Source organism: Helianthus annuus, chromosome 17 (genome assembly GCF_002127325.2).
Source record: "Helianthus annuus cultivar XRQ/B chromosome 17, HanXRQr2.0-SUNRISE, whole genome shotgun sequence".
Lineage (NCBI taxonomy): Eukaryota > Viridiplantae > Streptophyta > Magnoliopsida > Asterales > Asteraceae > Helianthus > Helianthus annuus.
Genome location: NC_035449.2, coordinates 128888398 through 128912291, shown reverse-complemented (window position 1 = coordinate 128912291; position 23894 = coordinate 128888398). Strand labels below are relative to the sequence as shown.

The window sequence follows — 23894 nt, the reverse complement described above, 5'->3', positions numbered from 1 at the left end:
GAAATAAAGTTCACTTTCAATATAAAAAACTAGTTATTAAAGTCATTAATACATACCCAAATAAAAAGTTAATCAAAGATTGGAAATCAAAAGTAATACATATATGAATTATCTTCACCAAGTGATGTAAGAGATTAACCAATCATGAACTTCGTTTGACAAAAACTCTTACGATCAATCTTGGATCCCAAGACTACTACACACACTCTAGAGATGGATGATGAATGAATGTGGTGGATGATGGTGGTATTGTGGTGGTGGAGTGGTGGCAGGTATAAGAGAAGTGGTTTGCCAAAGAATGGATTGCAATTGAACCAAGCGCCCCTATTTATAGCTGGAAACAGAAGCTTTACATGGCCCAGTGCCCATTAGGCACGTCCCCATGCCTTCCTTCTTCTCTGTCTTCATTTATAAACTTGTCAGTCTAGATGCTCGCACGACCCCGTGTGTCAACAGCACGGCCCCGCGGCCATTGTACTTGATATACTATTCGAGATTAGTATATCTGAGAGTTGACCATGGCCCGTGTCCATGTGACACGACCCTGTGTCTCTTGTCTACTTCTGCTTGTCTTCTTCTTCATGGAATCTTTGGTGGGGCACGACCCCATGCCCGGCAAGCACGACCCGTGCTTGGCTTCTGATTTGTTGTTCTTGGTCTTGGGGTGAAGCTCGGAGGGTTGGTATATTGTATCAACTTCTCTTCCTTTGTATTCATGCTGGTTTTTACTGTTAATTTGTTTCTTTTGTACATTTAAGCTCTTTTAATCCTGAAAATCAAAAGTATACAAAGAAACACACTTTTTTCCAACATTAGTTCTAAAAAGGGTTGATTTTACACCTTATTTGATATAATTTATTTGTTGCATTTGGTGCATATCAAATATCCCCACACATAAATCTTTGCCTGTCCTCAAGCAAAACTCTTTAATATTGCTTATACACCCAAATGGAATTGGTAGAGAAGAAGTTTTTGGGTCTTGTTTGTAGAGTGTCGGGAATCCAAGTTCTTTTATTCTTGTTTTTTATGTTATTTACAATCATATTTGACATTATTTATTTAGAAATGACATGTCTGTCGGAGTGCGTATGATTTGTATTATATTTTTAAGTACTTTTCACTCTTTTATCAAGTTTTAAATTTATAAAACACAATATAACAATGTCACTCTCTACAACATGCTAGGGTAAGTGCACCCATCGTTAGCGTAGTATAGTGATGGTAAGATACCGAGGTCGTCCAAGGACACAAGAGCTTTTAATACCAGAATAACGTCGACGTCTAATCTAATCAAATTTTGAACAAAGATTTGTTTAATAAGTAAAATAAAGAAATTAAATAAATAAAGGAACAAATACACAAGATAGAATCACTTGGTTCCGACTCATCCTTTATGTATCATTTGATGATTTCCGTACTTTGGGTTTTTTAAGAGATTATCTTAGTTATAGTGGCATGTCCTTTGGAGGCAACACTCCCTCAGCCATACTGATCTGAGTCAGCAGGTATACAGTCCCGCAAGACCGGAATATTGAAAGATAATTAAGGAAGTTATTAATGCAAAATGTGGCATGTCCCTCTTTTGGAGGCAACGCTACCCTTGACCATATTGGTCTGAGTCAGCAGGGATACAGTCCCGCAATGCCGATTTAAAGTTTTAATAGTAGTTTATTTATAAGGGATTCAAGCCGTTCTTACTTCCCCCGATTTGATGCTATCTACCTCAAAGGAAGTCCTAATAAGCTTGAATCAAGTCCTCGCAGGATCTGAACGAGGCAAAAACCTTACCCATACCACCCTTCTAACCCCCTTTCAGGCAGTTAACGCGCTTTACATAGACCGTAAAGACACGAATGAGTGAATCAACAAAACATGAATAGATGATAGAATAAAGTTCACTTTCAATATAAAAAAAACTAGGTATTAAAGTCATTAATACATACCCAATTAAAAAGTTAATCAAAACTTGGAAATTGAAAGTAATACATAAATGATTTGTCTTCACCAAAGTGATGTAAGAGATTAGCCAAGCATGGCCTGTGTTTGACAAAAACTCTTACGATCAATCTTGGATCCCGGGACTACTATATACACTCTAAAGATGGATGATGGATGAATGTGGTGGATGATGTTTTGTGGTGGTAGGTGTGAAAGAAGTGGTTTGCCAAGGGATGAGTTGCAAGTGAACCAAACACCTATATTACAGCTGAAAATAGAAGGTTTACATGGCCTCGTGCCTGGTAGGCACATTCGCATGCCCTTATCCTTCTCTGTCTTCATTTAATGAGCTTGTCAGTCCAGATGCTCACATGGCCCCGTGTGTCAACGACATGCCCCATGTTCATTGTACTTGCTGTACGATCCAAGATTTGCAAATCTAAGCATTGACCACGACCCGTGTCCACGAGACACGACCCCGTGCCCCTTGTCTGCTTCTGTTTGTCTTCATGGAATCTTTGGTGGGGCACGAACCCATGCCCGGCAAGCACGACCCGTGCTTGGCTTCTGAATTGTCGTTCTTTGTCTTGGGGTTAAGCTCGGAGGGTTGGTATATTGTATCAACTTCCCTTCCTTTGTATTCATGCTGGTTTTTGCCGTTAATTTGTTCCTTATATATGCCGTATCTTTTAACGTATATGATAAATGAAACAACACGTATATCTTTCTCGGTTTAACGGTACCACCTTTCTGACTTTGTATTTCAATTTTTTTATCGGTCTGCAAGTTGCGAGTTAACAACCATAACATGCGTGAATGGTTCAACGTTTTATGTCTATTTTTTTTTCGGTTTAACGGTGCCGCCTTATCAATTTTTTAAAAATTACATTTTTGTACCGGTCCACACGTTGTGAGTTAACTGTCGTAACACGTGTGAATGATTCAACATTTTTACATCTATTTCTGTCGGTGTAACGGTCCCACCGCAACACACGAGTTGTAAACACCCATTCTTATTTAATTTGAGCTTTTAAAAAGTTTATAAAAATGAGAAATAATAATAATTAAAAATATATGGATTATATTTATGGACTAAAATGCATGATTCTCATATCAACTACCAACCACCACCACTACCGTTTCTAGATTTCACTGTTATTCCGCCATGAATCTCTTTCAAAACCCTACAACGAAATTGCTACAATCTCACCGTCGATTCACCGTATGCTCACCGTCACCGTCATTGTCTCGCCGGCGGTTCAGCGTCAGGTATTCTCCACTTCATTCTTATCACTCTGCTTTTTGCCCCAAAATCTAGGGTTTAATTGACTAATTTTCTTTGTGCAGATCGAGCCTTCCATCTCTAGCTCAGAATGCTAAGTATAACGCTGAGCTGGGAGCCGCCGTTGACGCCGTCGAGCGAGCTTGCCGTCTTTGTGTTGACGTAAGTTTGTTATATATATGAAGATTTAGAAATTATTAAATGATATAATGTAATAAAATATATTTAGTTATTTACATAAATAAGAGTTTGAATAACGAAATTGTTACACGTATAGATACATTTCTTATTTATTTCATTTCAGACTTTGTATGACTTTGTTCTTGATATGAGCAACATGTTTAGATTTATGCTTAGAAAGTACGATGCAATCATCGGTATTAATTACAACAGAATGATCCTTGGAAGTTGTAGATGTCAAAGGTGTAATTTGATTTGAGAAAGAATCTTTCGTTTTGGAATCGTGTTGGTTTAACCCATTTATCTTAATGAGTCATTGGTTGCTGGGTTGTAAACATGTTACACGTCTTGAAGGGTCAACCTGTTTAGTTAAAGGGTGCTGTTATTGGTACACCAGGCCACCTATCACTAGGGCTGGCATATCGTGTATACCCGTACACGATAAGGTCATAAGACACGACACGATAAGACACGATACACGAACACGACACGATAACTTTTCGTGTCCTTTTTATCAAACACGAACACGACACGATATACACGAAAATTACCTGTCAATACCTGTTAACACGAGTGTTCGACTGCCATACGAGCCTTATGGTTTTGTCGGTGGTCACGTCAGTCATATCACTGTCAGTCAGAAACATCAGACCAGCTGTATGGTTTGGCCCCCATACAACCCATATGACTATTGTTCGCCCTGTAACATGGCTCGTATTGCCATTTTCTCCCTGTCATACAGATTGTATATCATGTTACTGGTGTTTGTTTAACAGGCGCCTAGTTAAATGGGTTGACTGGTCGACCTGTTTGATTAACCGGCCTAAACATGTCAAACCGAACACGACTCGCTTATCAAGCCGATTAGATATTCAAGTCGTGCGAGAAATTCTAGAAATCCTAGGTACACTTGTCTTGTCATCTTGGTTTTAAAAAGCGTGTGGTGATCCGATGCGTTTGATCCCAAAAGCCAAGGCGTGATGCGATCTGATCTGTGCATTTTAAAACCAAGCTTGTCATATGAAATTTGATTACAATTGTGTTGTATTTTCTTGATTCTTCATCAAGTTTAGTATGATCATCTTGATTGCATAAGTTAAGCATCTCGTTTTGTAACATAAATCAGTTCTTATGATTCAGGTGAAGCGATCTTTGTTCACAAGTGATGGAAGGATTCTTGAAAAAAACGACCAAACGCCCGTCACAATTGCAGATTTTGGTGCCCAAGCTCTAATTAGTCTCGGTATGTGCATTAGATTCCTTCTCTATATAGCCTCGGTGCTTCATGTTTTTCACCGTGTATCTTATTTCATAATCATGGCAGAGCTCGGGAAGTTGTTTCCTTCCATTCCATTGGTGGCCGAGGAGGACTCGGCATTCTTACGTTCAAATAATCTTGTAGATTCTGTTGTAAATGTGGTTACCGATAAAGCAAGCTCCCAAGATAAAGCATTAACACAAGCTGATGTAACTGAAGCTATTGACAGAAGAGGAGAATTTGGACCCAAACCCGCCACATATTGGGTATGTTTATGCTTTATAGTCGAATCTTGTAGCGAAACATTACATACTTGATTTTACGAATGGGCCGGGCCATATGCAGGTTTTGGATCCTATCGATGGCACCCGGGGATTTGTCAAGGGTAGCGAGGCTTTATACGTGGTAAGTTTTCTATACGTCTCTCTTTGTACTTTGTATAACAGTATCATATATAACTTTACCAGTCTTCGGGTTTAGATTCTAAGTCTGTTTTGGCTGAAGTTTAATTAAGGGTTGTACATTGTCTCATTGTGTTTCTGTGATGGAATTGAGTGTTCCCTTTAGGTTAACCTCTTGATGAATCATACATCTGTTTCAATTCATCGAATGGAGGAAACCAACCCCATGAATGGATAGGCTGCAAACGAACCAAACGTTCAGCGAACAATTCGTGAACCATTTGACGGGAAGTTCGTTTGTGTTTGCTCGTTTATTAAACAAACGAACTCGAACAAGAAATTTCGTTTGTATAGTTAAATGAACAAACATGAATATAGGCCGTGTTCGTTCATTTTAATGTTCGTGAACGTTTGTTAACGTGTTCGTTTATGTTCGATAGTTCATTAGTGTTTTTAGTTTTTATATTTTATTTAAATACTTCAATATTTTGACAAATAATATATTCAACAAGTGTCAGTGCATTACATATTCTGTTCATGAACGCTTGTTTGTGTTCGTTTGTTTCCATTTGTGTTTATGAACATTAGTTTGTGTTCATTTGTGTTCATCAACATTCGTTTCGTTTGTTGCCTAAAATTAACAAACGAACACAAACATAAAATCTCATTCGGTAAGTGCTCATTTATTTAGGTTTTGTTCGTGTTCGTTCGGTTCATTTGCAGCCTTTATCTGGTCGAACGAGCTATGCTAGCAGATCTAAATAAAAAGAAAGAAAATATGAAAATGGGTCAAACGGGTCGAAAGTCAGTAGTTAACAGTCTCTGATTATCTATTAATGGTTTTTTATGGCTATCATAGCCAACAGTGTGCTTAAGTGTTACTGGGTCAAGCGGGTTATGCTAATAGATCTAAATAAAAAGAAAACATGACAAATGGGTCAAACGTGTTGAAAGTCATTAGTTAACAGTGTGCTTAACTGTTAATGGTTTTTATAGTTAATAGTATGCTTAACTGTTAAAGGGTCAAATAGGTCGAAAGTTTTGTTAATTCAGATTTACGGATTTCATGGTTTTTCTCTTTTCTATATTTATGTTTGGCTGCCAACATTAAAGGTAGGTTTGGCTCTTGTGGTAGAAGGACAGATTGTGTTAGGAGTTATGGGTTGCCCCAACTGGAAGGTTGATAAATCCGCTTCTAAACCCCACGAGTATGAAAACGAGCCCGGAATCATAATGGCTGCACATGTTGGCTGTGGAACATGGGCCAAGGGACTACCTGATCTACAGAACCCGGAAGTTAACTGGTACCGATGCTTAGTTGATGGCTATACTTTGGTTCATAAAGGACGGTATTGCATTTCAGAGAGCCAAACGTGGGACTCGTTGCCACTGTCATCTTCATTCGGTTCAACAACTGATGTGGATAATGTTGGGGATGAGGAAGTTCTTCTTTTGCCTACGTGTTGTGGAAGGTTTTTTTTTTCACTTGTTTTCGGTTACTTGCTTTAGAAGGTTTGTTTTGTTAATGCTATATATGGTTACTATTTTGAAATCAGTTTATGCAAGTATTTGATGGTAGCTTCGGGGAGGGCGTCTGTTTTCATTCAACGTGCAAGGGTTGATAGGGTGATCAAGGTACGGGTTTATAACCTATTTGATCTCCATATTATGTTTTTTTATCTCCAAATACGCCCTGCTTGCGGTATCCGCATATAATGTATATATGTGTGGGCCATCGGGGGGCAAAAGTGAAAGTGCACTAATTTTTACGTTATTTTACTAATTTCGTGAAAATAACGTTAAAAGCTGAGGACGGTTAATCATGCATCATGTGGTGGCGTTGATAGCTGAAAGACAAAAGGATATATGCACTAATCGGGCTTTGTCCCGATTGCTGAGTGTTATGTGCCTTATGTCCAAGGCTTGATGCAAAACTACTATTGAGCCAGAGGTCTCACTGGAAGCAGCCTCTCTATTCCTACGGGGTAGAGGTAAGGCTGTCTACATCTTACCCCCCTCAGACCCTACCTTTTCTTTGTTATTGGTGGGATTTACTGAGTATGATGATGATGATGATTTTTTGTATAAGTAGTACTTGTAAAAAAGTATTTGTAAAAATGGGTGTTTTTTTTGCTGATTTGTATTTCCAGCGAATCTGCGATTAAAAAAAAACAGATTCTTAGTGGATCCGCAGCTGCAAACCATGGATTAACCATGAATCCGTAGTTGTAGACCTCAAAATCTAAGTTTCACATAATTAAAAGACAATTTTATTTCTTTTTTCAATTTTTATTTAACATATAAATTAATTTTCTCTAATAGTTTATAATATTTAATATTTACAAAAAAGCTAAATACGTAGTTTTTATAAAAAAAAGAATTTTGTCTACATTTCACTGCGAATTCTATTAAAAATTGAGTTGTATTTCAATTAAGGTATTCTTTGGTATTACTAGAAAAAATGACTTTATATTAAAATGTAGATAAGACTTTTTTTTTTGGAAAGTGTATACTTGGAGTTTTTAATTTAGTTAGTTAAAGAAACTAAATTATATATAAAATTAAATTGAAAAAAATTATTTTATTTTTTTTTCTCCGAGAATGAGGTGAGAGGCTCCATGGTTTGAAACCGCACATTCACTAGAAATAAAAGTCATACAAAAACATTCAATTTTAAAAATACTTTATTCAAAAAACACTTTTTCTTACTAAGAAAGTTTCATTCATCACATCAAGTAGGATCCACTGGTATATTCTATTAAGAAAATATTATGGAACTAAAGTTGGCTTCTTTGTATTGACAATTAGGTATGGGATCATGCTGTTGGAGTCATATGTGTGCAGGAAGCAGGAGGAAAGGTAATTTAATTCCTTCGTGTACAAGTGTTTATGCACTTCTTACAGTTTTGTACTTAAAACTGGTTATGTATTAATTTAATCCAATACGAGAGTGTATATATTCAGACTTCTTATACTCTGATATCTTTTTGAAGCATTAATCTAATCAACATGTGGCAGGTTACCGACTGGAATGGAGACCGACTTGATCTCGCCGCGGATGAAGTTGAGCGCAAGGCATTGTTTCCTCCAGGCGGCATTCTTGTATCTAACAGCGGCTTACACCAAGAGATACTAGAGATCATTGCATCCAAATCCTCGGTTATTTCATGACGTATGGAGCGGAAATCTGTTCATGTTTCCTCTGCCTGTATATTTGTTTCTTTTTGTTACATGTGATATACAATACGAGAGTGATTCAAATTCAACAAGCGAAAGTCATCATTTTGTGGGTCCCATCTATGTTCATTCTCACATCTTGATGAGCCATGTGAATCAAACAAAGAACCACAATGCAGCTATAACGCACTTGTAAAGTACTCGAGAACCGCTAGTTTTTGCAATCTGTCTTCTAGTTTTTACCATGTTTAGTTTGGTTGCCGTTCTGCTGCATACTTACGGTAATCGTTTTCCTTTAATCTTGGACACATTTGAATCAGTTACCCAACACAACACATCATACCCAATCTGTCTCCTCTACTTGAAACATACAAGTAATTTATGTGTTCTTGTTATTACTATGACTATTATTGGCACGCGTATCTTTTTGTGCTTGCGAGTGTAAGATGACTAGAGAGTAGAGACGGAAATGTTAAAAGAATCCAAATGACTTAGTAGAGACGGAAGTGTTAAAAGAATCCAAATGACTTAATGAGGGCTAAAACCGAGAGACATAGGTAGTGTTTGTTATGCAAGAATGAGAGGTGGAATGGAATGGATAATTACGAGGAAATGAAGAAAAGGGTGTTTGGTTGGTCAATGGAATGGAATCACTCATTCCAAAAAGCATTCCATTCCCTCAAAATCATTCCATCCACCCTCCATGTTTTTTTTTCATTCCATCCTCTCTTGCACCATTCATCAACAACACCACAACCCACCACCTTCACCACAACCCACCCCCACCACCACCACCACCCACCACCGACGCCATCGCCGCCACCCGCCACCACCTCACCCCGACAGCCACTGTCGTCGTCGCCGCCACCCACCCGCCACCGTTATCGCCCACAGCCACGACCAACCGCCAACGCCACTCGCCGCCGCCGCCCACCACCATCGTTGACGCCACCACCAATTGTCGCCGCTGCCACCACCCACCGCCACCACCCACCACGAACTGCCGCCTTGTCGCCACCACCACTCATCGTCGCCGCCGCACCGCCACTCGCCGCCGCCGCCACCACCACCCATCGCCGCCGCCACCCACCATTGCCACCTATAAGGCTATAACCACCCACAATCACTACAACCGACCACCACCACCGCTCATCGCTGATTTTATTACTTCGTTTTTCTTGCCTACCGAACAATACACAATAATAATTTATTCCATTCACACATGGTAACCAAACAAGACATAGAATGGTAATGATCCATTGCATTCCCTCATCCATTCCATTACCTCGTTCATTCCATTTCTTCTCCTATTCCATTACCCCATACCATAGAATTACCTGGTTACACCGGTTATTACTAATCATTTTTTTTTTAACAATCGCATTTAAAAAACAACAGAATTGAAGTGCAAAAATCTAAAGACAACAAGGTTTAAAATAAAAACAAGTTCAAACTAAAGCTACAAGGGTTTCAAATACGAAAAATAAAATACTCCTACTTTCTTCAACTTATTGTTCTAACAATATGATATGACCCTTGTTTAAATAAAGAGTAGACAAGAAAGAGATAGGGATGCCAATCCAACCCGAACCTGAACGGTAAATCCGAAACCTGACACATATGGGACGGTTTTGGGGTCGGGTAAGTAGGGATGGCAATGCGTCGGGTTCGGGTCGGGTACTGGTAATCCCATACCCATACTCGCTTGTAAAATCGTGTCCCATACCCAACCCAATACCCGTCGGGTATTTGTCGGGTAATTACCCGTCGGGTGTCGGGTATACCCGCGGGTATCGGGTATACCCATTAGTTTGTTAAAATATTTACGTTGGGGTTTCCAAATACATTTTTTTACAATTATAATTATTTTATATTTAATTTATACAGCAACTATTATAAATTAAAAATGTACATTACAAAATATAAGTTTTATCATAAATTAATAATAACTTTATAATACTTATACACTTATATGTATATACTTCACAACATACAATATATAAATACTATTATCAAATACATACACTAAAAGAAAATTTATTTTTTTCACATTATGAACATACTAAAATAAATCACTAATAGACAAGTGTTAATGGAAAATAAAAATATAAATTAAAAAATTTGGGTATATGATCGGGTATATAGTTCGGGTAAATGGGTATGTGGTTTCGGGTAATCGGGTCGGGTGTCACCTAATCCCATACCCGACCCATACCCGCGAAAATTTTTAAAACTAATCCCATACCCGGCCGATTACCCGTCGGGTATCGGGTTTACCCGTCCCATTTATGTCGGGTTTCGGGTATACCCGTCGGGCTCGGGTATTTTTGCCATCCCTAGGTAATCGGGTATAAGACTGGGTTTGGGATTATTTTTTTCATGCATTTGGGACGAGTTTGGGATTTGATGATATATCCGTTTACCCGGCCCGATTACCCGATAAAGTGTACCCATTTATCCGATTATATACCTGATATAATTTCTTTTATTTTTTTTAAATATGTATATATATGAAATATCAATAATTGGCATACACTAATTTTTTGTTACCTATGCATTTGAGTATTTATTATATACATTTTAGTATTTTATTTTTATACATTGTAGTTATTTAATATATATTTTATAGATGCTAAATGTAATTGATTAGTAGTTATCTGATAGATACCCATCAAGTTTTGGGTAGGGTATACCTTAACGAGTAATATTATTAAAATAATAGGCTTACCCAAAACCCGCGTTAATACTCGATACTCTACCGGTAATTGCCTGATGAAAACCCAACGGGTTTTAAGACTGGTTCATGACAAGTTTATCTAATCGGGTTTAGGATTGCCTAAGCCGTCCCAAACCCGCCCATCCTAGAATGAGAAATGATATGTCATCATGAGATGCATCATACAAATTTCAAACAACAAATAATGGGCATTTTATGTCAAAGTTAAAACAATAAAGAGAAATAAACATCAGGTAATTTTTTAAATATATTTGTAATTTTAGAGTATCCATACGCAACAAAAAGGTAAATAAAACTTTTGGTTAGACGTGTCGTATTCATTTTAACCCATGAAAACTTATGTTGTGTTCGAGCGAGACATAATTTTCAGGTTTGACATACCAACCCACAAACACATCCAACTTTAACACCCCCAATTAAAACATACTTTCGACACTTTTTCTATTAGAACGGCACATTCTAGACACTAACAATTATAGTTTTAAATAACTTTAATACTCAACAAGCAAGCAAAAGAAAATTCATAGAATAAATAAAGGCGTTTTGACCCATTTTCTCTCTTTGTATTGTAAGTTTTATACTACTAAATCATGTTTTTACTATTAAAACTAAACTTGCTCATAAATTTTATGTATATCTCGCTTACACTCTACATATACATATGTGATGAAACTCACTTGGTATAGGCATCTCAGTCAGACTTTTAGGTATTGTTGTATTTAGGATGTTGTGATTAGGGTTACACAATTGGTGGTATTTGTAGACAACAATGTTACACTTCTAACCCCACACTAACACATTGTTATATCTATGTCTAATAATATACAACGCTAAAATTGGGTTCGTTTTCAGACTCTCCATCTCAACACGCCACATCATTCCATACCTCTACCTTAAAAACTTTCAGTTTTCCTCCAACCCCAAACCTACACAAACTTCCAACCCACGCTTCACTTTTAATTTAAAAATATATTTTAAGAAAATGGTTTGTGTGTGTGGTCCCCGCACAATTGGTGCGGATGGGTCAATGGCCATGGACCACTCCCTCAAAATACATATTCCAGGGTTAGTGGTTAACTTCAGCTATACAAACTTTTTACTATTGTACCTTAAGAGACAGATGTATTCTTAATTTCTTATAGGAGGCGCAAAAATGCAAAATTCGTGTTAGGATCTGAGTTTGGATTGATTGTGATTTGTGTTTGAAATTAGATGAATAAATGAAAGAGTAGTGCAGCGGAAATTATATGGAAGCAAACTTTTCACAATCAAACCGAAGAAATGCTTTCAATCATACATTTTCAACAATGAATCAAATGATTAAATTTATTTTTAAACTTTGATTACAATGCAAGTATGATATGCAAACTCGCCCTCAGCCCGAGCTCAGTGTTTGTTCGTGCAGAAAGAAGATGGTGAAAGAGCTAAACAGAACAGTATAGAGTATTGTTCTATTTATAGGCACTTGCAAACCACTGAGCATCTAAGCTGACGTCATCATGAAAGTGATATCTAACCTCCTAACAAACTCTAACCTCTGATCTATACAAACACTGCTATGCTAACTACTGATATTACATTTCATTACATAAACTAGTATAAACTGCTGCTGCATCCTTCCACTGCTGTAATCCCAACAGTAATTGTCATGATCAGCAGTGCTTGAAGCATGGCAGTAGATTGAGCAGCAAAGCTTTAGTTCTTCTATCAGACTTTGTCTTGATCAGCAGTTGTAGGTCAGCAGTTTGCATGATCATCAGATAGGAGGTCAGCAGATGTTGAAACCACTTTCAAGGGGAGAGACTTGCAACCAAACATCTGCTTATTCTGAATCTACTGCTGTGATCCAGTTTTGGCTTTCATTATCTGTTCCTTTGGTAGGGTTCAATCCCAACAATCTCCCCTGGAACAGATAATGCCAAAACTCTTCATTATTGTAGATTTTTATTGCCTCAACAACAGTTCCCTTATTTGCTCTTTGAATTGCAGTTCAAAAGTTAAGGCATCTGTATCATCATCATCCCTGCTAAGTGGAAGATCAAGGAGATCCTGCAAATCTTCAAGACTCAGGCCAAGAGCTTGTTCCCTTGTTAGTTTCTTCACTTCTCCATCAGTCCTGAGCAATGTCAATACATGGGTCTGTTTATCAGTTTTCCACTTTAGTATTTTTGAGCCTGATGGGTTTCTTGGGAGATTTTTATTTGTTGAGGAATTTGGTGATGCTGGCCTGTTCATGACTGGCTGAGCAGTACTTGCAGATTTTTCCAGTTCAGATTCTTCTTTCAACATTAACAAAATGCCCTTTTTCACAATGGCATTTCCAGTAATTAAATCTTGAACTGTTTCAGCACCCAACTGGTTTTGTCTCCTTCTTTTGTAGATGGCAGTACCAGCAGGAGCAGTGGTTCTTTTGGGTTGCAGCTTTAGTGATCTTTTTGAAACCTCTGCTTTGGAGTAATCAGGTTTTTGTGGAGCTGTTGGATCTTTCTTCCTAAGTTCCTCCAACCTTTTATAGGTGGCCCTGACCCTCGCTTCTCCCCACTTTGACACCGAATTTCTTGACCCATATTCAGCAACTATCAGCTCCTCTTTTATTCTCTTCAACTCTAGGGCCTTATCAGCTTCAACCTTCTTGAATTTTTCAGGGGGAGTCTGCTTGACCTTATTCTTGATCATTTCATGAATCCTGGCTACTTCTTTTTCAAGCTCAGGAATGGTCCAGTTTCTGTACATGTGTTTCTCCTCCTTGTATGTCTTGTAGGTCATGATGTTTTCAATGTAGTCTTTTCTCAAGGACTCATCTGCTTTTTCAGAGATTTGCTGACATACATTTTTTGCAAATTGTTCCAAAGCTCTGACCTGTGTGAGTAGAAACTGATAGTTTTGTTGATACTCTCTATCAGATTTCCCTTGTTTGTTTTTAATTGAGATATCCTCTGCTTTCTTGGCCTTGATTTTTAAGTATTCTTCAATATTAGTTGGCCTGGGATATCCTTCAATCGAAGGCAAGCTCCTTTTGGCAGGGTCATCCTCATAGTAGAAAGACTTAATTTCATCTCTGACTGTTATGAGTTCAAGAGGAAATTGAACACATGCAGGAGGTAAGGGTTTGTAAATTTGAGCTGAAGAGAGAGGAATGGGTTTTGGAATTGTGACAATTGCTTGGGATTTTGAAGCTGTTGATGGTGGCGATGGGGAATCATCATCTGATATGATAACCCTTCTCCTTTTTATTTTCGGAGAGGTAGATGATGTTTTGGGTGGAATAGTAGAGGTGGTTTGAGTGGTAGTGATTTGTGACTGACTAACAGTTGTTGAAACAACTGGTGTTTCAACCACTGTTGTCATTACAACAGATGTTTTAACATCTGCTGTCTTCTGCTTTAGGGCAGGAACTGATGGTGGAGGTAAGGCAGTGGTAGTGGTGTGTGTTGAAGTGGGAGCAGTTGTTGTAACAACTGAGGTACCAGCAGATGTTGATACAACAGAAGTTTCAGCAACTGTTTGGATGGAGGTTTGATGTTGGTGGCTTTTGGACAGTGGTTTTGAGGAATGCTTTGGAAAACTGGATGGTGTGGATTTGGGTTTCCTTACTTTTCTAGTAAGATTTCTTTTAGGAGCAGGATTTTGATCATCCTTTTCACCAGAACAACCCTGCGCATTCAGCTTCATGAAAGCTTTTTTCTCCTCATTCCACCTTGACAGGGCCTTTGCCGCTCTATCCCTTTTTACACTTATGACAGCATCATCAAGTGCATTCTGGGTAACATCAACCTTCTTACTACCATCTGGCAAAGGAATTTCTCTGAGCATTGCACCTGTTACTGTATCAAGATATAGCCCATTATCAATCCCTTTCTTTATCCACTCCTTAACTTTCTCCCCCCTTTTGGCATTATCTGCAGGGAGTTCATCAATATAAAGCACAGTCGGAGGAGCAGTGCCAGTGGTTGTCAACAGATGGGCCTTGAGAGCCAAGATGTCATCTTTTGTATCCTTGAACCTAGACTCCATTGCAGTTTTGAGATCTTGAACATGTTTTTCATGTTGCTGTTCAGCCAGTTGAAGCTGTTGTTGGAGAAAAGGTTGAAAAAGATTCCAGAGCTCATTTGTAACATCTGCAGGTGGTGGAGCAGGTATTTGAGGTGGAACATCAGTGGATGGTACCTTTTGAAATGTTAACAACTGTTGCAGCATTTCTTTAATTTCTACAACAGATGCGTCCAATTTTTCAACACGTTTCGTCAATTCCTGGTACTTTGAACCATCACCCAATTTAATGGGATCATCTGATTTCCCACTAGCATTGGTTTTATCAGATGTTGAGGTAGGCAGTGTACTCCAAACATTAACAACTGATGCCCCTTTTTCTTGGTACTGGGGTCTTCTTCCTTCAACACTTGATAATCTTTTAATGTTACCAGTGGTTAATACAAACTCACTAGCAGATAACAGAGGTGTTATAGAAGGAATTGCCTCCAAGGAAGTCTTATGGATGTAACCACTGTCCAAGTGTAAACCTGTAGGTTCAACACTTGTAGTGGCTGCTTCACTTGGAATACCACCAAGAGTTACTTGTAACTCAAGGGGTGTAACCTCCTCAGGTTGTGTTGGTGGGTTAGCAAAGATTGATACATCAAGCCCAGTCTCATGTTGAGGTATATTCTCATGAACAGGTGAGTGATAAGGACTGGTTTGTGCTAGGTTCAAATCAGTTGCATCCAACAGCAGTTTGGTGTTTGGTGGAATTGGGGATGTGAAGGTAGGTTTAGAAAACGAAATTGACCCGGGTATTGGGTTGTGGAGGATGGAAACGAGTGCTTCAAGAGCCTCATGATGTGGTGACCCTTGTTGTACAACCTGCTCTTTTTGTGAAGAGACAGGAGGAGTTTCAGTTAGGGTTTGAGAGATATTTACCAACTGCTGTGAGGAAGTAGCAGTAGTGGTTTGTTGTGACTTTTGTGTTGTCACAGGCAGATGCTCTGGTATCTCAACCTCCAGAGTTGCCTTTTTGATGGGTTTGGGGGGTTTTTGATTTTCCTTTTTCGATGGTTTTTTGGTGATTTTAGGTGTGGGTTTCAAGGCAGTTGTTTGGCTACCTTGAGCACCATGAGCAGTGGGCTCAGCAGCAGATACCTGAGGAGCAATGTTTGTTGCTAAAATCTGCTCAGGCACCTCTGCTTGTGTTTTGCAAGGTGTTGACATTCTTGTAAATGTTTCAGACGTTAAGCTTTTTATTTGAAAAGAGTCACCTTGATTTATTACCGCAATATCATTCTTACTGAATTTTTTCTCAAAATAATAACTTAAAAATCTTGGAAACAGTAAGAATGATTTCGTTTCAACATTTTTAACCAAATCATTGAAGATTACCTGGGAATAGTTGAAATTTCCTCCTTGTAAAATAGCATATCCCAAGTTTTGAATCTTCAGTGGTATTTCATTAAAAGAGGTGGTTTTATTTGAAACACACACGAGGAGGGTATGGAATAAAAACCTTGTTGCAGGAGGGAAGAAGCATTTTTCTAAGGTATCCCTCTTCATCATTGTGTCTGCATACCCTCGCTCAATGAAGTCAATTTTTAACTCATTTTTAGGGAAAGAATCTGTACCTTCCTGATCATCAAGCTGAAAGACCTCAGATATGGATTGCGGTGTTATTCGGACTGCTTTCTTCTGCAGAGTAGAGTTAATGGCTATGACATCTTCTCCTTGTTTTTCAAGGGTACAATTTTTCCAAAACTATCTCTGAGTTTGCAGGTAAATGGGTGCATCAACAGTTAACAAGGTTTTGTAATTTGATGCGTTGATAATATCAAGGATGGATTCAAATGTATCGATGGTGCCGGGTTTTGTGAGAAGACCCAGTAGATTATGAGACGGTTTGTGTGGGATTTCGGTGGAGGTAGCCTTTTGAGAGGCCCCTTTGGAAGCTTTTGCGGATGATTTCGATTTTGTCATTTTGAAGATGAGAATCGAAGATGAGAATGTGGAGAGATTTGATGGAATGGATTGGAAACTGCTTTGAGAAGAGAATTTTTAAGAATTCAATTCGACACTGAAACCCTGTTTGGATTTTGAAAGGGGGTTTTATTGAGGAAAAGTGAATGCTGACGTGTCAGCGGTTACAAAAGGTCTGACCACTAAGTACTGTCCGCATGCCATCCCTTGGTGAAGTGAAGGACAGTACTTTTGAACAGTACAGTTTGTGAAAACAACTGGTGAAGGCAGTAGTTGTAATGGTATTGGAGGGTAGTGGATGCTTTTCACTATCAGTAGATAGCTCAGCAGTGGATGCAACACTCAACACTGATTATGACGATCAGTGGTTATCAAGGGAAAATGAGAACAGGGGATGACTTTAAGCAGTGGACAGACTTATGTAGTAGCACAGACTTTTGAACCCATCAGTGGTTATGGCAGACTTTTAGGATTTTAATGAAAAAAAATCATTTTTAGCTATTTTTAAGGATGGATTTTTGATTTTCTGAAAACATTTTAATGCTTTTATTCATAGAAAAACAGGATTTTGCCTGTTATTTCATGTTGAGCATGCCAATCCTAGAGATCAAGCTTTCAAAGGTGGATGTGTCTAATGCTTTGGTTAGCACATCTGCCAGCTGATCCTTAGTTGGAACATGATGCAGAGAAATCAAACCTTTTTCATAGCAATCCCTCACAAAGTGATGTCTGATGTCGATGTGTTTGGTAGTAGAATGGGAAACTGGATTTTTGATGATATTTTCTACTGCCTGGCTGTCCAACATAAGTGGTGTCTTCAAGGCAGTGATACCAAAATCCAGTAACTGATTTTGAAGCCAGAGCAGTTGGGCTGTACAGCTTGCAGCAACTATGTATTCTGCCTCAGCAGTGGATGTGGAAACAGCTGCTTGCTTTTTGCTTTGCCAAGACACTAAGCAATTGCCTAGGAATTGGCACCCTCCTGAAGTGGACTTCCTTGTTTTATCACATCTAGCAAAGTCACTATCTGAGAAACCTGAAAGCTCAATTTTACCATCAGCTGGATACCAGATACCAAGTGTGGGAGTACCTTTGAGGTATCTGAATATCCTTTTTACAGCAATAATGTTTGACTTTCTAGGGGCTGATTGGGATCTTGCACAGACACATGTTGCAAAGATGATGTCTGGTCTAGATGCAGTTAGGTACAATAAAGACCCAATCATGCTTCTATATAAGGTCTGATCAACCAAATCATCCTTTTCTTCAGACATGACCAATTTATTGGTTGCAATGGGTGTACTACATGGCTTACAATCATCCATATCAAATTTCTTTAAAAGGCATATTTGCCTTGATGGATGAAAGTACCATTTTGCAATTGCCTTACTTGGAGACCAAGAAAGCACTGGAGTTCACCCATTGCACTCATTTCAAACTCAGCTGTCATGAGTTGTCTGAACTCCTCACACATTTTATTACATGTGCTTCGAAAAATGATGTCATCCACATAGATCTGGACAATCATCAAATCCTTTCATCTCCATTTTAAAAACAGTGTTTTATCAATCCTGCCTCTGGTGAAACCAATGGAAAGTAAAAAGGTGGAAAGAGTTTCATACCAGGCTCTTGGTGCTTGTTTCAGGCTATACAAAGCTTTATTTAGCTTGTAGACATGATCTGGATTAAATGGATCCTCAAAACCTGGAGGTTGACAAACATAAACCTCCTCTTGAATCTTACCATAGAGGAATGCACATTTGATATCCATTTGATACACCTTGATGTTGTGGTTGACAACAAAGGCCAGAAAGAGTCTGATAGCTTCAAGTCTTGCTACAGGGGCAAATGTTTCATCATAATCAATGCCCTCTTCTTGTCTGAAATCTTGAACCACAAGCCTGGCTTTATTCTTGACAACAATACCTCAAGGGGTAAGGTCCCAAAAACCTCATAATAAGTGCTTGGGACCATACCACAACCTTAACTTTCAGCCTGGCACCTTGCGCGGCCGCGCACTGGTCTCACAAAAAGAAAGGCTTAAAAGGCCTACAACAGTCAACACTTGCGCCCAAACGGAACCATAAAACCTTGCGCCTTTCCTACACAAAACAAAGGATAAGAATCCCGAGTTAGATACTTCCGCTTAATATCCAGACTTGGATATTGTTTCCCAGACTTGGGATTTATTCACCTGTTTCTACACGATAAGGTGTCTATAACAACCCTCGGTAAAACCGACACCCTCATAATAATTCTGACACCCTAATATATTTGTCTCAACATGTCTTTATATGCACCCGTATATAAAAACCGAGCCCCAAAATAGATTATAATATATATAATAAATTAAAAACACTAAAAATTAAGCTGAGGCGGGCCGCGTAGGGCCTCACCTCAACCTAAGGCGGGCCGCATTAATAGGTAAATGGACTCCGCTGAAATCTTAAGTTCATGCGGGCCGCGTATGTATTCGTTTAAGTTCATGCGGGCCGCGAGCGATCTGGAATGTGGCGCAGCCCTGGGCCGCCACGTGGCCCAACACACGGCGAAGCTATACGATGACCGGGCCAAGCTACGCAGTTGACCGGAGTCAATGCGGGCCGCGTAAGCCCTGCCCATGTCCCACGCGGGCCGCGAGGAAGTCCGAATTCAGCCCTATAAATAGCACGCATCGGGTCTTCAGTCCGTCGTTCAAAATCTTTCTTTCTTTCTTAATTTTCTGTAGTGGCATTGTTATACCCGGGCATTATATCCCCTAAAATAGCGAGGTTCTGCTACGATGTAAGTATTATAACCCCTGGAGACGTATTAGATACGCTGCTCGATTGATCTAGGGTTCCGTAACGGCTGTCGTGGTTCTGCCCGACGTAGTCGTTGGAATGCCGTCTCAGGGAGGGTATTACTAATGTTAAAATGGGTTATTATACTAACACACGTGCATTTGTGTAAATTATAGATATTCACCAGGAAACCCTAAAGAATAACCTAAGACAGCAATGTGAGTAATCCTCTTTTTTGTTAAATGTTTTTACAAAACCTTAAATACCTTTCTATGCGAATAACAATTATTGAGTATTTGTAAGAATACAATTATCGTGGGTATGTTGGGGTTTTGTATACAAAATTTGTTACAACCTGGTTAAGGAGTAACATTTCCACAAGTCGGGTTCGACAGTACCAACGAGTGATAATTGATATAACTTGGAAACAAATGTAATTACGGGATCTCCCTCAATACTGTTCACTGTGAATTTTATTTAAACCTGACTAAACTGGGATTCACTCACCAGTATTTCCCACTGACAAAACCTTTTTAAAACGCGTTTCAGGTAACAATATGTGAAAGCCAAATAGAAGCCAGCTGGACAGCACTGAAGGCTTGGAAAAGTGGCAATAAAATTACCTAAGAATAAAAGAGATGTTTTTAATAAATAAATAGGATTTATTCCTATGAAACGTGTGTATTGAAAACTTGGGTTTTACCCATCTGTTTAATATTATTAACGAGGTGGTTTACTCTGATTTAACATTTCCTAACTACGGTCCTGATGAAAATTTCCGCTGCCAAATTGGATAAATAAACGTGATACCACCGAAACTGGCTCGCGGCCGCCCGTTCCCGGGGAATAGGGATCGGGGGTTTTGACAGAAGGTGGTATCAGAGCTATGCCACTGATTCAGCCACAGAAGTGTTCTGCTGACATCAAAGTTCAAAGTGTTAGGAAATAAATTATGGAAATACATGTATAATTGTATTTCTTGCTATGTGTTATCTGACTATTTGTTAGTTTACAGTATGAGCGACCAAGGACCTTCTGACGCCTATCGTCAACTGTCTGGTTCGCCTAGGAGCGAAGGCACCTCCTCTTCTCAGCCTGCCCTCTCAGGGTATTCTGCTGACACGGAAGAAGGAATCTTTGTGTTTAAGGCTCAGTCTGAAGAGCCATTTCCTCAGAAAAAGAGGGGATGGTTCAGTAGGGGAGCGCACGAGCGTAGGAAAAGAATGAAAAAGTTGCAGGAGCACCGAGTGTTAGCCGCAGCAAAAAGAGAGACTGATGCTTATAATCAGGATATGCTCAATAGGGGTATCGCTAATATCCATATTTTAGCAACCACTGCTGCTGACCCAAACCTGGAACAAATGCTAGCACCCCAACCACAAAATCCTGACCAACCCATGGAAGTAGAAAACCAGATAGAAATGCCTGATTACAACCCGGAGGAGATACCTAGGGTACCTGCACCAGATCCTTTAGACCCAAACAACTACGACCCCTGGTGGGACGATGTTAGGAACTACGTGCAACAGAACCCAATACAGGAAAATGTGCCAATGCCCAACTTAGGAGCTTACCCAGGGTTAGATCCTCAAGATCCCTACAACATTAGTGATGCATATGTTAGGGAAATTTTAGAGAATCCATACCCGTACCAAGCCCCTATGCCTCCGTATCAGGAACCCGTACCACAAATTCCAAACCCAATCCTAGAACCTGCACCCCCAATGAGTGCAGAAAATGTCCAAGAACTTAGGACTTTTGGGGAGGAAATTTTAGAAAGCAGTGAGAGAATGCGACAGGTGGGAGAACGCCTCCTATGGAAATACGATGAGCGTAATATGGATTTTTGGATGAATCCATATCAGTGAATGTGATGGCAGGAACGATAGTAGTAATAATAATATAATATAATATAATAATATATATGTGTGTATGAAAAAAAAAAACTACGGATGCCTACTATTAATATTGTAGCTTTACATTTCAGTCAGTATTGTAATTTAAATTTTAGTATTTGTGTGCAATGATGCATACTATATAAATAGAGTAAAAGTCGCAATGCTCGACGCTTTTGGTTAAAAGTGCGTGTCATGTGATTGGCTATATTCAAATATTAATTGTGATATTAATATTTGGTAATTGTTTAAAGTTCAGATGGCCGACGAGGAAAATCAGGATAATCTGAATAACGATAACCAGGGTAACATTAACGTGGTTAATGAGAATCCGGACAACAAGAACAATGGAAACCAAATGGATAATAGTGTCGTTCAACACATAGTGGCACAAGGAACTATAGATGCAATGCCATTTATTATTCAAACGGTTCAAGAAGCGAGTAATAAAAGTAAGCATAGTAGTAAACGACCAAGTGAACCGGAACACAGCGTGAACAATGGACCCGTACTTCAAGCGCCCATTCCCAAAAGAAGAAGAACCATGCCATATGGTTGTTCTTACAAGGAATTCTGGTCCTGTAAACCAATAGAATTCTTGGGCAATGAAGGACCCATTGCAGCCTTACGCTGGATAGAGAAAACTGAGGCTGTTCTAAAAATAAGCAAGTGTGCTGAAGAGGATAAGATAATGTTTGCTTCAAATTTGTTTAAAAACGCAGCCTTAGAATGGTGGAACACTATCCTCCAGTCAAGAGGAAGTGATAGGATTTATAACATGGAATGGGAGGAATTTAAGAACATGGTAGAAAGGAAATTCTGCACTCCTAATGAAAAGGAACAAATAGCAAATAAATTTCTAAATCTTAGAATGGTCGGGGTAGACAGTAAGGGTTACACTACCACATCTTTGAATATGCTAGGATAGTACCTACCCTTGCATCACCTGAGCCAGTGTTAATCTCCCGTTACATCTGGGGATTAATTGGAGAGATTAGACATGTAGTCAAGGCAGCTAGACCCCAAACTATAGAAGAAGCTGTAGAACTAGCCAATACCTTGACTGATGAACTAGTGAGAACTAGAGAAGAAGAGCAGAGGTGAAACCTAACCCAAAAGCTTACTCAAGAATTCCGTACGGGGAATTCCAACCGTAGGAATGTAGGTTCTACCTCTGCGCCATACTGCAAAGCCTGCAAAAAGAAGCATTCTGGAAGATGCTCTACTTACTGTAATTACTGTAAGGCCCCAGGACACAAGGAAGAAAATTGCAGGAGAAAAGCCAGTAATGGAATGTGCTACAACTGTGGAGAAAAAGGTCATATTAAGACAAACTGTCCAAAATTGGCTCCAGCTGCAAACAACAAGAATCCTAAAAATGCTAGAGCATTCGTTCTAACTACAGACGAAGCTAGACTAATTCCAGACGTCATTGCTGGTACGTTTTTAGTTAATGATATTTTTGCTAAAGTATTATTTGACTCTGGTGCCAACCAAAGTTTTATTAATACTTCATTTTGCAAACTCCTAAATCAATCATTAACTAAACTACCACAAGAATGTCTAGTAGAAACAGCAAATGGATAAACCGTTAAAATTTCTGAAATCTTGCAAGGAGCAAGAATAGAAATTTTTAATCAAAAGTTTATTGCAAACCTTTACCCAATGAATCTAGTAGGATTTGATGTCATATTAGGAATGGATTGGTTAATAGCCAATAAAGCCAATATCTTATGTGATCAAAAGTCAATTCAAGTAAAATCACCAAGAGGTGAAAATATCACAATTAAAGGAGATAAACCATCTAGATCCACTAAATTCATCTCTGTGATGAAAACTGCAAGTTATATAAGGAAAGGATCTATAGTGTATTTGATTTCTATAATCACTAACACGAAAGGAAAAGAATTAAAAGACATTCCAGTAGTATCCCAGTTTTCAGATGTCTTTTCAGAAGAATTGCCAGGACTACCGCCAGACAGGGAAGTTGAATTCAGAATTCACCTGTTACCAGGGACAACACCGATTGCCAAAGCACCGTACCGTTTGGCACCCGCTGAAATGCAAGAACTGAAGAAACAATTAGACGAATTGTTGGAGAAGGGATTTATACAGCCAAGCTCATCACCATGGGGAGCACCGATTTTATTCGTTAAAAAGAAGGACGGATCAATGCGTATGTGCATTGACTACCGTGAATTGAACAAAGTCACGATTAAGAATCGGTATCCATTACCGAGGATCGATGATTTGTTCGATCAACTTCAGGGAGCTCGATTTTT

At 39.0% G+C, this 23894-nt stretch overlaps 1 protein-coding gene across 1 annotated transcript; it reads left to right on the top strand.

Annotated features, from left to right (window-relative positions):
• Positions 1-3043: 3043 nt before the first annotated feature.
• On the top strand, positions 3044-8487 carry LOC110921161 (putative PAP-specific phosphatase, mitochondrial). The gene is made up of 9 exons (XM_022165436.1): positions 3044-3207; positions 3286-3382; positions 4541-4643; positions 4725-4924; positions 5004-5063; positions 6173-6531; positions 6616-6694; positions 7868-7918; positions 8078-8487. The coding sequence occupies exons 1-9, from the start codon at positions 3104-3106 to the stop codon at positions 8228-8230; spliced, it is 1206 nt and encodes a 401-aa protein (XP_022021128.1). The 5' UTR covers positions 3044-3103; the 3' UTR covers positions 8231-8487.
• Positions 8488-23894: the final 15407 nt, after the last annotated feature.

Coding starts and splice junctions, on each gene's coding strand:
- LOC110921161 (XM_022165436.1), top strand. CDS start 3,104: ATGAATCTCTTTCAAAACCCTACAACGAAATTGCTACAATCTCACCGT. Junction 3,208..3,285: donor CGCCGGCGGTTCAGCGTCAG/GTATTCTCCACT, acceptor TTCTTTGTGCAG/ATCGAGCCTTCCATCTCTAG. Junction 4,644..4,724: donor CCAAGCTCTAATTAGTCTCG/GTATGTGCATTA, acceptor TAATCATGGCAG/AGCTCGGGAAGTTGTTTCCT.